Source organism: Podarcis cretensis (genome assembly GCF_951804945.1).
Source record: "Podarcis cretensis genome assembly, chromosome: 6".
Classification (NCBI taxonomy): domain Eukaryota; kingdom Metazoa; phylum Chordata; class Lepidosauria; order Squamata; family Lacertidae; genus Podarcis; species Podarcis cretensis.
This window is the reverse complement of record NC_137175.1, coordinates 96,287,855-96,300,803: the sequence shown is the minus strand read 5'-3', so window position 1 is coordinate 96,300,803 and position 12,949 is coordinate 96,287,855. Positions and strand designations below refer to the sequence as shown.

At 42.8% G+C, this 12,949-nt stretch overlaps 1 protein-coding gene across 12 annotated transcripts in view; it reads left to right on the top strand.

Annotated features, from left to right (window-relative positions):
* The window catches only part of RASAL2 (RAS protein activator like 2), a 239,765-nt gene that overhangs the window by 145,377 nt on the left and 81,439 nt on the right, over positions 1–12,949 (top strand). Inside the window, exon 1 of one of the 12 annotated variants that reach the window (XM_079981076.1) lies at positions 6,859–6,951. The exons of 10 other annotated variants lie outside the window; for them this stretch is intronic. Coding sequence is in view for 1 of the 2 variants with exons in the window: in XM_079981083.1 (XP_079837209.1) it covers positions 8,943–9,024 (82 nt within the window). In the remaining variant the exon portion in view is untranslated. Of the gene's footprint in view, positions 1–6,858; positions 6,952–8,927; positions 9,025–12,949 lie in introns of those variants that run through there. One more of the 12 variants, XM_079981083.1, reaches the window with a different exon arrangement.

Sequence of the window (12,949 nt, the reverse complement as noted above, 5' to 3'; positions counted from 1 at the left end):
GTGAGTTTCAGTGGTGAGTTTCCAAACAATTAAAATGACCTTTGCATGAAGAGGCTGTCTGGTGCCCCTCAATAGCTGAAGGTACTCCAGACCAGCTGCCCCACTCAACTTGACCCATAATCATTACTTGTAAAAATGCTTCTAAGTCAGTAAATGCAAATAAGCTCATCAGTACAAATGCTCCCCTTGACAGTCCTTTTCCCAGAGGAGTCTTTGAGGAAGCATGCCTAATTTGACTGACTTTATCAAAATGCATAACTGGGCCCAGTGGCTTGTAAAGCTCAAATTTCATATGCTAAACTTGAGGCAAACCTGGAAGTGCTACGAAGGGTGCCCTGAGCCAACCCTGGCTCCCTGATTAATGCGCCTGTATGCTGTGCTTGGAGGGACGCAGGTGGCGCTGTGGGTTAAAGCCTCAGCGCCTAGGACTTGCCGATCGAAAGGTCGGCAGTTCGAATCCCTGCGGCGGGGTGCGCTCCCGCTGCTCGGTCCCAGCGCCTGCCAACCTAGCAGTTCGAAAGCACCTCCGGGTGCAAGTAGATAAATAGGGACCGCTTACCAGCGGGAAGGTAAACGGCGTTTCCGTGTGCGGCTCTGGCTCGCCAGAGCAGCGATGTCACGCTGGCCACGTGACCCGGAAGTGTCTCCGGACAGCGCTGGCCCCTGGCCTCTTAAGTGAGATGGGCGCACAACCCCAGAGTCTGTCAAGACTGGCCCGTACGGGCAGGGGTACCTTTACCTTTACCTATGCTGTGCTTGTCAGCCAGTTATGACTCTGAAGTCGCTCGTGCAACAGGAACCAAATCTGACAGTCAGCCCATCTGGCTTGGTATCGTTGGTGCTGACTGACAGCAGCTCTTCAGGATTCAGAAGGTGTTCTTTCCCAGCCCTTCCGAGAGACCTTGGGACCTTCTTGCAAATCAGATGTTATTCCCCTGAGTAAAAGGTTGTTCTCTCCATTCATTATTATGTGTTCCCTTAACACATCATGTGTCATGTGTAACCCTAAATACACCAGTCACTATATTGTTTTCTACATGGGAAAAGGGAAGTTGAGGGAAGACGTCTTGCCTAAGGATATATAGTGAGCCCATGGAGCCATTCACCCATCAAAAACCATTGAAAAAATTCCCCATTGACAGACATATTAAAGAATTAAAACAAACAGAGCCACACAAAAGAGAATTATCCACACCTCTTAACACAGTGAGACTGTGTTGGAATTTGAAGTAATTGTTTCCTGTCTTTCAAGTTATTGACACACACACACACACACACACACACTGCCTTGAGTATTTTTGCCAAATGCACTATCCTCATGCACCTGGCTCAGGAAGGTGTACACACTGGAGCACAACTGTGGAAACTGCAAACTCACCAGCATTTTGTTGATTATGATATGGAAGTGGTTTAATTTGGTAGTAATGTTACCAGCAACCATTGCAAAAAGCGAATTCTTTCTTAGTCCCTGTGCTGTGGTGCTGCCTCATAGCTAGTGAAGACATTACGACTGATGGCGTTAAGACATACACGGATGGCATTTGCTCTTAATTTTCTTTTTCAGGGAGCTGCTCTGCTTTAGGGAATTAATGACGCAGGCTGTGCCTTACCGATCTCTGCAGCTGGGCCAATTGCAGCAGAGCAGAGGAGGAGCTTCGCACTCAGCTGATTCCAGCAATCCTCTGATTTCCTTAGTATCTGAAAGGATCAGGCAAGGACAAGAGGGGTGGAGCAGGACTGATGACTGACATAACGTATTCCACCCTCAACTTTGAGAAATCTGCCTGGCTCATGCAGAGCAAGCAAGCTAGTTTGACTTGTTATGGGCATGTTAACCAACTTCAGGTCCTATTATTACCCACCAGCTCCTCAATATATTTTACACAGAGGAATGCTTTATTGACCGAGCCACCCAATTGGGGAGTCCCCGCGTGCTGCACTAAACCAGCGCGGCATGGGGACTCGCTTCTGCAGACGCCAGAAATCGCACCTGCACAGATGCAGACGCCGGAAATTGTGGGCGCGGGGTTGATCCGGCCCACGGAGGGATCTCCACTGGAGTGAACCAGCCCAGGCAAGGTAAACCTTGCCAACCCCTGTTCTAGACCTCCTATAGGATAGTCTACATGTAAGAAGACAACATGAGGCATTTTAGTTCTAACTGTCCATCTTGTTACTGGATGGTGGGAGAAAGGATCTCCAGTGCACTAAACACACCACTTTCTTCCAACACTTAATTAGCTTCAGGAATTATAATAAGAATGACTTCCAGTGGTGTTCCTATATTGATTATGCATATTGGCGTGAAAGAAGCCATTGACTACAGCAAGGGTGGTCAATCAAAGGCATGTCTCTGCGTCTTGTGGGTCTTTAATGCTTCGAATGCTAATGCTCTTTGATTTTAGTATTAGGACTCCTGGTTTTTGTGCACACGTAGCGTCTCTTTCCATGCCTCTTAGGGCTCCAGTGTTTGCATACATTATGAATGATAATTTTGCCAGAATACTTTCTAAAACACTCAGACCCAAACTTCTGCGAAGCTTTGCTTATCAGGAATTCGACTATAGGGTAGCCAAGGCTGTTTACCTTCATAGGTTGTTGCTGTCCTGTAATTTTATGAGGTGACACATTTGACAATTGAGATAAAAGCAGACCCATAAATGTAATAAGTTGTGCATTCATATTTTGGAATAAGATGTCCATATTTATTTCAAATATTTAGCCTAGATTATTCTGGGAAAGTTGGTTATCATTTGGTTTTTCTTTATCTGAAAGCTTTAGAATTAGCAAGGAAACACCATAATTGGGCGAGTAAAGGAGAAATTGTAAATTTACTTTCCCTTTTCAAATTATTTCCATGATTCTGTGAACTATTAAGTGCTTCCTTTCAAAGAGACATAAAGCTGCTTTGGCTAGTTTGCTTTCACAACCCTTTATGACTTCGAAAAGGCAATTCTTTTTCTAAGTCATAAATAATGTTTCTTCTCACAAGTTTTAAGGTGAGAGAAATATCTTTTGTTTTTCTAATATAAATTTACTGCTGTACATTTTTTTAAAAAAATCAAGTTCATATATACATCTAACATTTCGCAAGAGTGAAAACAGAGTAGTAATTTGAAGAATTGAAAGTTGGAAGATTATTAAGTCCTATATACCCAGCACAGTGTTAGAAGGGTAAGATCCTGTAAATTAAAGCCTGGTTTGTCAAGCTTCTGCCAATAATACACATAACAGGGAGAAAAGATGTATTTATTTATTTAAAGTGGTGTACAGTGGTGCCTCGCAAGACGAAAAGAATCCGTTCCGCGAGTCTCTTCGTCTTGCGGTTTTTTTCATCTTGTGAAGCAACCCTATTAGCGGCTTAGCGCTATTAGCGGCTTAGTGGCTAAGCGGCTATTAGCGGCTTAGCGGCTTAGAAAAGGGGGGGGAGCGAAAAAAATCGCAAGACTCGCAAGTCGTTGTTGTCTTGCGAAGCAAGCCCATAGGGAAATTCATCTTGCGAAGCGCCTCGAAAAACGGAAAACCCTTTCGTCTAGCGGGTTTTTCGTCTTGCGAGGCATTCGTCTTGCGGGGCACCACTGTATACCATTTTTAAGGCGAACCTCAGAAAACAGTGTTTGTTAAATTATTAAAACAATTAGAATTGAATACAAAATAAACAGAAAGCAAACACCACTTTGGCTTGAAGAAAGTGTGTCTACTAATTCTTCCCTCCTCTCAGGGCGATGTTCTTATGGTTGCAGTTGCGAGGAAGGGAAAACCAGAGACTCCTGGGAGGGTGGTAGTTCGTTAAGCTGTTTCTTTCTCCTTCTTCCTTCTTCCTGAATTGGCACAGATCAAGCACAATTCATTTATGTGTGCATAAGGCAGTCTTCCAAAGTTAGTAGCCCACAAAATAATTACTGGCCCAACCTTCTTATGAATATCGGTCATTTCATGGCGCATCATCTACCAGGGAATTGAGGAGAGAATCCATTCTTATTGCATTTACAAAAAGTTCCATACCTTCTTACCTAGATATAAAACCTTCCTTCCTGCAGGCAAACTGGCAAGTAGTATTAACACACTTCGTTGGACCACCCTGGCCTGGGCTGTTCCTCTTAAGTGCAGGTTAATGACAGACACTGACTTCTACACAGAAGGCAGGCCTGTCAAAGTTTTCATTAACACGTTTTGGCAGCTCAGCTGCTCATTACTGTCATGTGATCTGAAGATGAAACAGTCATAGCAGGAAATGGCACAGGACATTGGCATGTGATTTACCTTCACTCACAATAAACTGTATGGGGGAAATGGCTGCCCCCATATGTATTTATTTATTAAAAATATTTGTATACCGCTGCTCAAAAAAACATGAGTTCATTTAAAAAGGAGTTTTCTAGAGACATTTCTGCACCAGTTTACAAGCTTAGCCTCCTCTCTTTGCTATGGACCAGCTGATCAAGAGGGTATTTGGGTGTCCCCTAGCTTTTCCTGTATTTCCTGTGTCAATAAGAGTTTATTATTCTTGTAAATGTCTGCTAGGTGATTTAGCCTTTGTGGTGCATGATGTGATGGAATAATGGGTGATAAACCAAGGAGATTAGTGGGGTTGGGGACAATATGTCTACTTTTTCTTTCCATGCCTTAAAATGGATAGTGTGAACCTATTTAGTGTTGTGAGGCGGTTTTTTCCAGCTTGTTTTGGAGGAAGGGATATTCAGCAGGGGTGTTTTCAATTGGATCTAACTCCAACTGATCCAGCTGTCTCCTAGAATGTATGTTATGATGCGCGTTGTGAATTCCCCATCCTCAGTCTGAGGTCGAGAAGAGCAAGTACTTGAGACCTGTTCTTTAAGTTTTGTACGATAAAATGAGTGGTTGCAATTTGTTCGGCCACATACTAAGATGGTTTGGTAGATGGTGGAATGGAAGGGTTGAGAATGGGTAGGTTAATTTTGGAAGGGTGATCATTTTGATCGTAGCTATTTTATCTGAGAGAGTGAAGTTAGTATTGTTCCATCACCTCAGGTCTTTGTTAATTTGTCGCCACGGGGATTTTTAATTATGGAGGTATAATTTGTTGAGGTTTCTGGATATTTGAACCCCTAGGTATCTGAATTTGGTACAACAGAGTTTTATCTTTACAGTGGTGCCTCGCAAGACGAAATTAATCCGTTCCGTGAGGCTCTTCATATAGCGGTTTTTTCGTCTTGCGAAGCAAGCCCATTGACAGCTTAGCGGATTAGCGCTATTAGCGGTTTAGCGGCTTTTAGCGATTAGCTGTTAAGCGGCTTATCAGCGGATCAGCTGATAAGCAGCTTAGCGGCTTAGGAAAAGGGGGGGAAAGGGAAAAAAACCCGCAGGAACTCACAAGACATTTTTGTCTTGCGAAGCAAGAAATTCGTTTTGCGAAGCGCCTCCAAAACGGAAAACCCTTTCGTCTAGCGGGTTTTCCGTCTTGCGAGGCGTTCGTCTTGCGGGGCACCACTGTATTTTATATATTTTTGGATATGAGAGAGTGTTGAAACGCATTGCCTCAGATTTAGCAAACTTCACTTGTTGCCCTGACACCACTGCAAAAGTGTTGAGTTCTTTGGCTAGGTAATTGCTGTATTAATAGGGTATGGTGTCGTGACCATTAGGCCTGCAAAGAGCCCTAGTTTATATGTTTTATCTTTTATTTCCACTCCCTTGCCCGGAGTTGGATTGCTAGAGGTTCTAGGGCCACAGGGCCAGGATGAATAGGAAGGGAGGCAGCAGGCTTCCCTGTTTGTGCCTCTTTGGATTGCTATAGCGTTGGTGTCCATATTGTTAATTTTGCATTTAGTTCAGGCTTGGCATTAGATTTGTTTGAGGGTTTGTAGGAAGTTGGGACCAAAGGTTATGCTGGGTAATACTGATAGTAGGAATTTCCGTTCTAAGCAATTGAAGGCTTTAAGGATATCTTATGGACATGATCATCAGTGGTTTTTTGGCTATTTTGCTATGATTATCAGATTCAGTAGTTTCCTAATGGGGTCTGTTATGTTGCAACCACAGGCAAAGCCAGCCTGATCTGGAGTATTAGTTTGTGTAGGAGGTTTTTTTTTAAGCAGTTAGCCAAGATTGATGTGAATATCTTGTGGTCTTGATTTATCAGTGAGATTGGGCAATAAGATTCTAATCTGAGGCTATCTTTGAGTGGTTTGGGGTTAGAGACAGAAATGTTTGATTTCGGAAGCCCTGGCAGCAAGAGCTGAAGTTTGTTTTTAACTTTCTGAAAGTTGCATATATGAAAATTGTGATTTGCATGTGCTAATTTGCCCTATGGGCATATTCTCTGGTTCTGTTAAGGACCCAACAGGTGCATTTGCTCCTGCATTGCATCTGTTTCTCCCAACACTGAGTTGGGATCTAGTCTATTGAGATACTTAGAACTATATATGAACTGGCAAGTAGCCCTCCTTCGCCAGAGAAAGAATTGACTACTGTGGCTGGCAGGCAAATAAGAGGTCTCTACAGTGGTACCTCGCAAGACGAAATTAATTCGTTCTGCGAGATTTTTCGTCTTGCGTTTTTTTCGTCTTGCGAAGCACGGATTTTGGAAAAGCTTCAAAAATCACCAAAGTCTTCAAAAACCTCAAAAAAGGCTACCACACCGCGTGCTATGAGTTGCTCCTCGAAGTCAAGTCGCAACTGCACCCCCTGAATGCACGGTTTTAAGAAAAAGGAAACAAGCTTGCAAGACAAAGGAAACAAACTTGCAAGACGTTTTCGTCTTGCGAAGCAAACCCATAGGGAAATTCGTCTTGCGAAGCAACTCAAAAAACGAAAAACTCTTTCGTCTTGCGAGTTTTTCGTCTTACGAGGCATTCGTCTTGCAAGGTACCACTGTATATTGTTCAGGTCTGATACGAACACTCAGAACCTGCCCTGCCACTCCCCTCAGTTCCACAGGACCTCTGACCCAGCCATGTCCATTTACCCAAGGTAAGGCAGCTAGGGGTGGGTCGGTGAGGGATGGTGGGCCAAGTCAGCCTGGCCTGGTTGTGGGGGGGGAGGTTGTGTCACGTGTGTGATGTCATGCACATGCAACACAAGCCTGCCCCCCCCAACTTGGTGCCTCTGCTAGCCCATTAGCTTTTTAACTTGATCCTTAGAGTTTTTAAGTTACCATATTGTCCAATTAAACCAAGTTTTTAAAATTGCTTCCTGACTGAAACTGAGACAAGTTTGAAGAAAGCCTGTCTCTGCTGCAGAGGGAGAAGTATATTAGGATAGCCCTGTTCTGGGTTCTTGGGGAACTTATGGTAGGAAAATATTACTGATTACTTATATACCTGTGGGTATAGGGTGGTATATAAAGTCAAGAAATAATAATAATAATAATAATAATAATAATAATAATAATAATAATAATAATATATCATCCACTGTCAGAAGAGGGACACTATCTGAGCTTCAGTTCTGCATTGGCATTTCCTCTTAATTCAACACTGTGCTTTCTCTCATCCCCTCATTAACCGTGAACTTTGCATGTTATCTGCTGGATGCCACCACCACTGGAGTTTGGCTAGCTTGGATGTAATTTCTTTGCTTCGCCGTTCCTCGCTTGTTGATTTCTTAATTCCTTGCCACTAAACGTTTGGCAGCAAAATAAGGACGAGAAGCAATCTGTAATTGGGCTGCTGTAATTGGGCGTATCGTTTAGCAAAATAGGTTTATTTTGCATTTGATGTTGGTTTGCTTAAAAAGGAGTAAAAGGGGATCCTGCTCCTTTAAAGAAAGCCGTTTTTTTTCTCGGAGTGTCAGCCTGGTCCCGGAGGACAAAGGCGTTTTTGATTTGTGAGGCCCCTCATTTGTCAGGGCTCGTCCTTGCTTGCATTTGTACAAACCTGTGAAGTGACCCTTTAGGTCAGATAAAAAATATCTTCTAAATCCGCCCCTCCCCCCGATTCCGGGTTGCAAGGGGACCTAGCAAGCACCCGTTGCACAGCTGCAGGACCAGCACACGCTCCCTAGATAGGGCAGTCTTGTGATGCTCTCTTCTTTTGTCAATTAAACGGACTCTCTTTCCGTAGCTAGGGCTCTTTTGATTCCTCCTAACAGGACTCCTTTCTCCTGACCCCTCTTCTTTGTTCTCCCGAAAGGGTGGGGGAAAGCCCCATTAACCGAGGAGGGCGAAGTTGAGCTGGGCTCGCGTTGGCTGCTTCTCATTCTGATGAAGAGGAGCTGTTCTAATATCCTTAATGCTGCTGTTGGCAGTTGGAAACAGATTCCATTATTGTTGATCAATGCAGCCGCCATGCGGGAGGGAGGGAGGGAGGGGTGGAGGGGGGTGAGGGAGGAGGGGAGGGGCTCTTCCTATTCACAGATTGATCAACCTGCCATTGCATGAGCAAATGCGTTGTAAGAGAGGCTAGGATGCTATTGTAATAATAGCTGGGGCAGGAAAGGGGACTGGTGGCGATGCAGCTATCTCTGGTTGTTAACAGGGTTTTTAATGATCTTTAAGCTTTTTTTGGAAAAACAAAGATACTGATTTTTTTTATCTTACTCACCCTTACCTCAAAGGAAGACATTCATATATTAGACTTTATTATGCTGGGTGGCTTGTTGATCTTTCCTGCATTGGGACCGGTTTCTTTTGTTTCCCCCCTTTATCTTCTCAAATGCTATTTTCTCATCTCAGGCTATAGGCCACTTCCCCATCACATTGTTTTTGTTCTTCCTGCTTGAGGTGAGAAACTGGCACCCAGTTTTCTTTCCTGCTCCTCCTCATGTCTCCTTCATCAGAAAGGTCTGTCAGCTAGGAAGTTGGGAGTAGAGCCAAGCCCGCCATCCTTTTTTCCATTTCACTTTGTTCAGACCAGTCAATAACTTAAGTACTGGACTCCCAGGATCATCTGCATTTTCCCACCCTCCCTCCCTTGATTCGTTTGGCCATTGTCTTCTGTATGGAGAAGTTTTCTGCCTGGAGAATGAGTTTCCTTTCTCCTGGAGATGCGGCCGAGTGGCTGGATAGCAGCACAGAAGATGAGCGAAGCCTCCTGTCATTTCTTGGTACGGTAGGCTTGGAATACTACTTTTTTCAAACATTGAATTGACATAGACTTCTTAGATGGGTTTGGTTTTTCATCCTGGAATTGTCAGAGGAATGCATTTAGTTGCACTCTGTGATGAGGCGTGAGTTCTAAAGTTTGCCGCAAGTTAAACAGATAAAAGCTGGAGTAATTTGTGTGTATCACAGTAATTGCTAATACAATTACACTTTCTAAAAATATTTGATTGTTCTGTTTAGTCTGCAAGTTTATAGATCACTTGGCCTACTGGAATCTGACTAACTAGAACTCACTAACCTAAGAGGAACTATTTTTAGCAATGTATCACACAAGGTACCTATCACAGGTTTCTCTCTAAACTTTTCTTTGCAAAGCACCATGTACATTGGATGGTTTCTATAGTATATCATGAAAACCCTGGAGATCCCATTAGAATGCCAACCATTCTACTTCTCCAGTATGACTTAATTCTGAAATTCGACTCAGATGCAAAATAAATCAGTAAAGTAGCAGATAAAATGGTTTGTGACCTTTTGAAGTTTTGCTTGTTGGTTTCCTTCCCTTCACTAAGCATTGAAGCAACATAAAAAACTGTTTAAGCTGGTTAGCGAGAAGTTAATATAAAGCAGAAAGTTGTTCACTTTACATTTTGTGCTGTAGAGCTTAGGAAGTGTTGTCCAACTATGTAGCTCTTTCTCACAATGTCCAGCCAGATGTTTCTGGGTCCTCACCAGGAGGGCAGAGGGATGCTGGCTGCTACCTTCCATTGAACTGTAATGACTAATAAGCTATGGGAGAGTCTATTCTCTATTCCTTTGTCTAACCCAAAGCCATCAAAACTTCCTTTTGTTATTTTACATTTTGGCTCCTTGGTGTATGTAGAACATGGCTTTTGAGTTTTATTACAGTTTTGAGTTGAACTTTCAAGAAACCTTGCAAATTATGCATGTGACAATGTTTAATAGAAGTTGTTCATAGTGTTGCTTGCAGTGATGGTGGGATTGTCACCCATATTAGTTGCTTGCAGAAATACATACCACTTGTTCATGTTAAATGCACCTATAAAGTCATTTGGAGTATATCCATATGGTTCTAGAGTGTGTTACCAGGAGCAGTCCCATCACCCTATAAAAATTAAGAGCTGTAACAATACAATAAATGCTGGGATTGTTTCGTTTATATGCTAAATCCTTAACTCTCGGGTAGTTTGCTATCTTGCTCATGTTTTTTTTACCAAAATGTTGAAATTTGTTTAAAAGAGATTAACAGGAGCAAATACCCATGGGCCATGCAGAAGTCTCAGCATCCACAATTGTTTACCCAGCTCTAGGCCATATCACAATTGCATGATATTGGTTTGGAGCACAAACATGATGGGTACTTAAATGATACATTTCTGTAGGTCAGCAAGTTTGATGTGCCACAATTGTTGGTTGAACTTCCAAAATTTTGGTCTCTTGAAAAATTGTATTTGGCAGTTGTTTTCATGTCATGTTTCTATAGAAGTTAACCTTTTAGCCATTTTTTACTTGTTTATCCTATCCAGTGTTTTTTCCAAGGAGCTCATGATAGCATACGTGGATGTTTCCACGTTTTTAAATTCCTCTTAAGCAGCCCTAAAATTAGATTAGGCTGACCTGACTTGAGTGGGTTTGGCCCTGCAAGCCAAACGCTTTTTTGATGTGTCTAGATCCTGCCTTATATATTTATGTACTCAAGGGAAGATTGAAAGGTTCATTCTCGCTTGCCTCTGTGCCAAATGTTAGAACTTCTGAGCCATCCTGCTTGCTCCTCCAGTTTGCAGGGCCCTGACGAAGACATTTGCCCATTCTAACACCATACCAATCCACGGCTGGTGTCTCTAGGTCGCTTCCTCTAGTCTAAAGCTATGAAGATCCTTGGTTTTGGACTGGATTACAAAAGGGCAGTTCCTGTTCACCCGCCTCATGTTTTACTTCAGCTGCTCCTATATCAGATTTCTCAGCCGATTTCTTCCTCCTGCTGTGGCGATCCTTTGAACACTGTTTGGTATTTCCCGACCTCCTCTCTGTAAGGCCTTAGACCATTTGGCCCTCCAGAAGCTGTTGGACTCCGACTCCCATTAGCCGTGGCCACCATGGCCAATGGTCAGGGATGATGGAGCTGTAGTCAAGCAACAACTGAAGGGCCACAGGTTTCTCATACCTACCTGGGACCTTTCATCTTCCTCCTACCACCCTGTATTCCCAAGTAAAAGAAAGCATGTCAGTTGGTTAGAGTGTGGTGCTGATAACATCAAGGTTGCAGGTTTGATCCCCATATGGGACAGCTGCATATTCCTGCATTGCAGGGAGGTGAACTAGATGAACCTTGGGGATCATCTACAACTCTACAATTCCAACTCTACAATTCTATGATTCAAAATGACTCTGGGAAGTGAAAGCCCCTTTCCTCTCCTGTTTCAATAAAAAGTACTGTATTATGTCCAGTACAGATGTAAAACTGCCCCAGAAGTAACTATATTTGGGAGTGGACAAAAGTGATTGTGTGCTCTCTCCCTCTCTCTAATATCTTCTGTCTCCTTTAATTGTGATTTAGCATTTTAGCTGATAAGGGAGCTCCTGAATCAAGGTTGGAAACCAAAGAATGGGCCAGAATAATGGGTGTGGGTGGGTGTTATATCAGGGCAAGGTAGTTACTCTGTCAGGGCAGCTGTGTCCTGCAATGCCATTAAAGTCAAGCAAAAGGACTAAAGGTTCCTAAACCAGACCACCAGCTTACAGGAAATCCACTGGCCTGTTAGCTGGATGTTTGATTGATGAAGACTTGTAGTGTATCACTTTATGCTCTAAGGGCTAGACTCTAACGGCTAAATGTGATTTTCATGTTTTATCACTGCCTTTCCGGAAACTCATTAACTGTAAGGTTGTAACACTTTGATTTGAAGGAAGCCTCTTTCCTCCTGACTTGTTCTTGAAGAATTATTGAATGAGTGTGCCACTGGTTCAAGTCTTATCTCAGCCATGAACTCCCCAGGTACTTTTAGACAAGCTCTGAGCCTTTACTTCATCCCCATCTGCAACATGGGGATAGTAAAACTGACCTACCTTGCAGGGATATTGTAAGAATTTCTGAGAAGACATATGAAGGGCCATGAATACTCAAAAAGTTCTTTATAAATCCTGTGGGTTTTTTGCCCTAATATATATGCTAAAAAGAAAGGGCTGCTCTGTAATTTGTCTCTGAAGGCCTTTGCCATTTCATGAATAATTTCTTGAGCTTGTTTCAATCTACAAATGTTATTTAACAGCTAATCAAAACATTTGCAAATACTAATATTTGCCACGTAATAGATTTCCACAATATGAGTGTGTGTTTGTGTGCATGCATTTTCACACACATCTTAGTGTACTGGTGAAGAAGGATGTCATTCACATTTCAGCTGTATAGAGAGAATGGACTAAAGGTTTGAGGCTCCTGTTGATTCTCAGAGACAGTATGATCTGTGCCCTAGTGAATGAGTCATGCAGTGAATTGTGGTAATTTAATATTTTAAGATGAAGAGGTGCATTGATTTTTGCAGCAGGTGAAAATAGTGCAGAAGCACTATGTTACATGCATTGGGAGAGGAGGGCAACAATCTAATTTTGGCCTGGTGGCAGTAGTATAGATTTTCCAGCCAACTCAGCAGAAAAGCCATTTTAAGGGCACAGAAACAGCAGCTGCACTATTTTCAGCAAGTTGATGCACAGTTAGAAGTACCTGTGATGGCTAACAGCAGCCTTCTTATTTTGCTATGCCTGGTCCATCAATTGCAAAGTTGATCTCATCTCTCTGGATTTATCTTCTTACTCTCTTTAATAAAGTTTCTGGCCTTTCTGAAATCAGAAGCTTGCAAACTGGCTGATCTCTAGGTCACTTATTTCTGGTAGGTGGAAGTTGCGTGG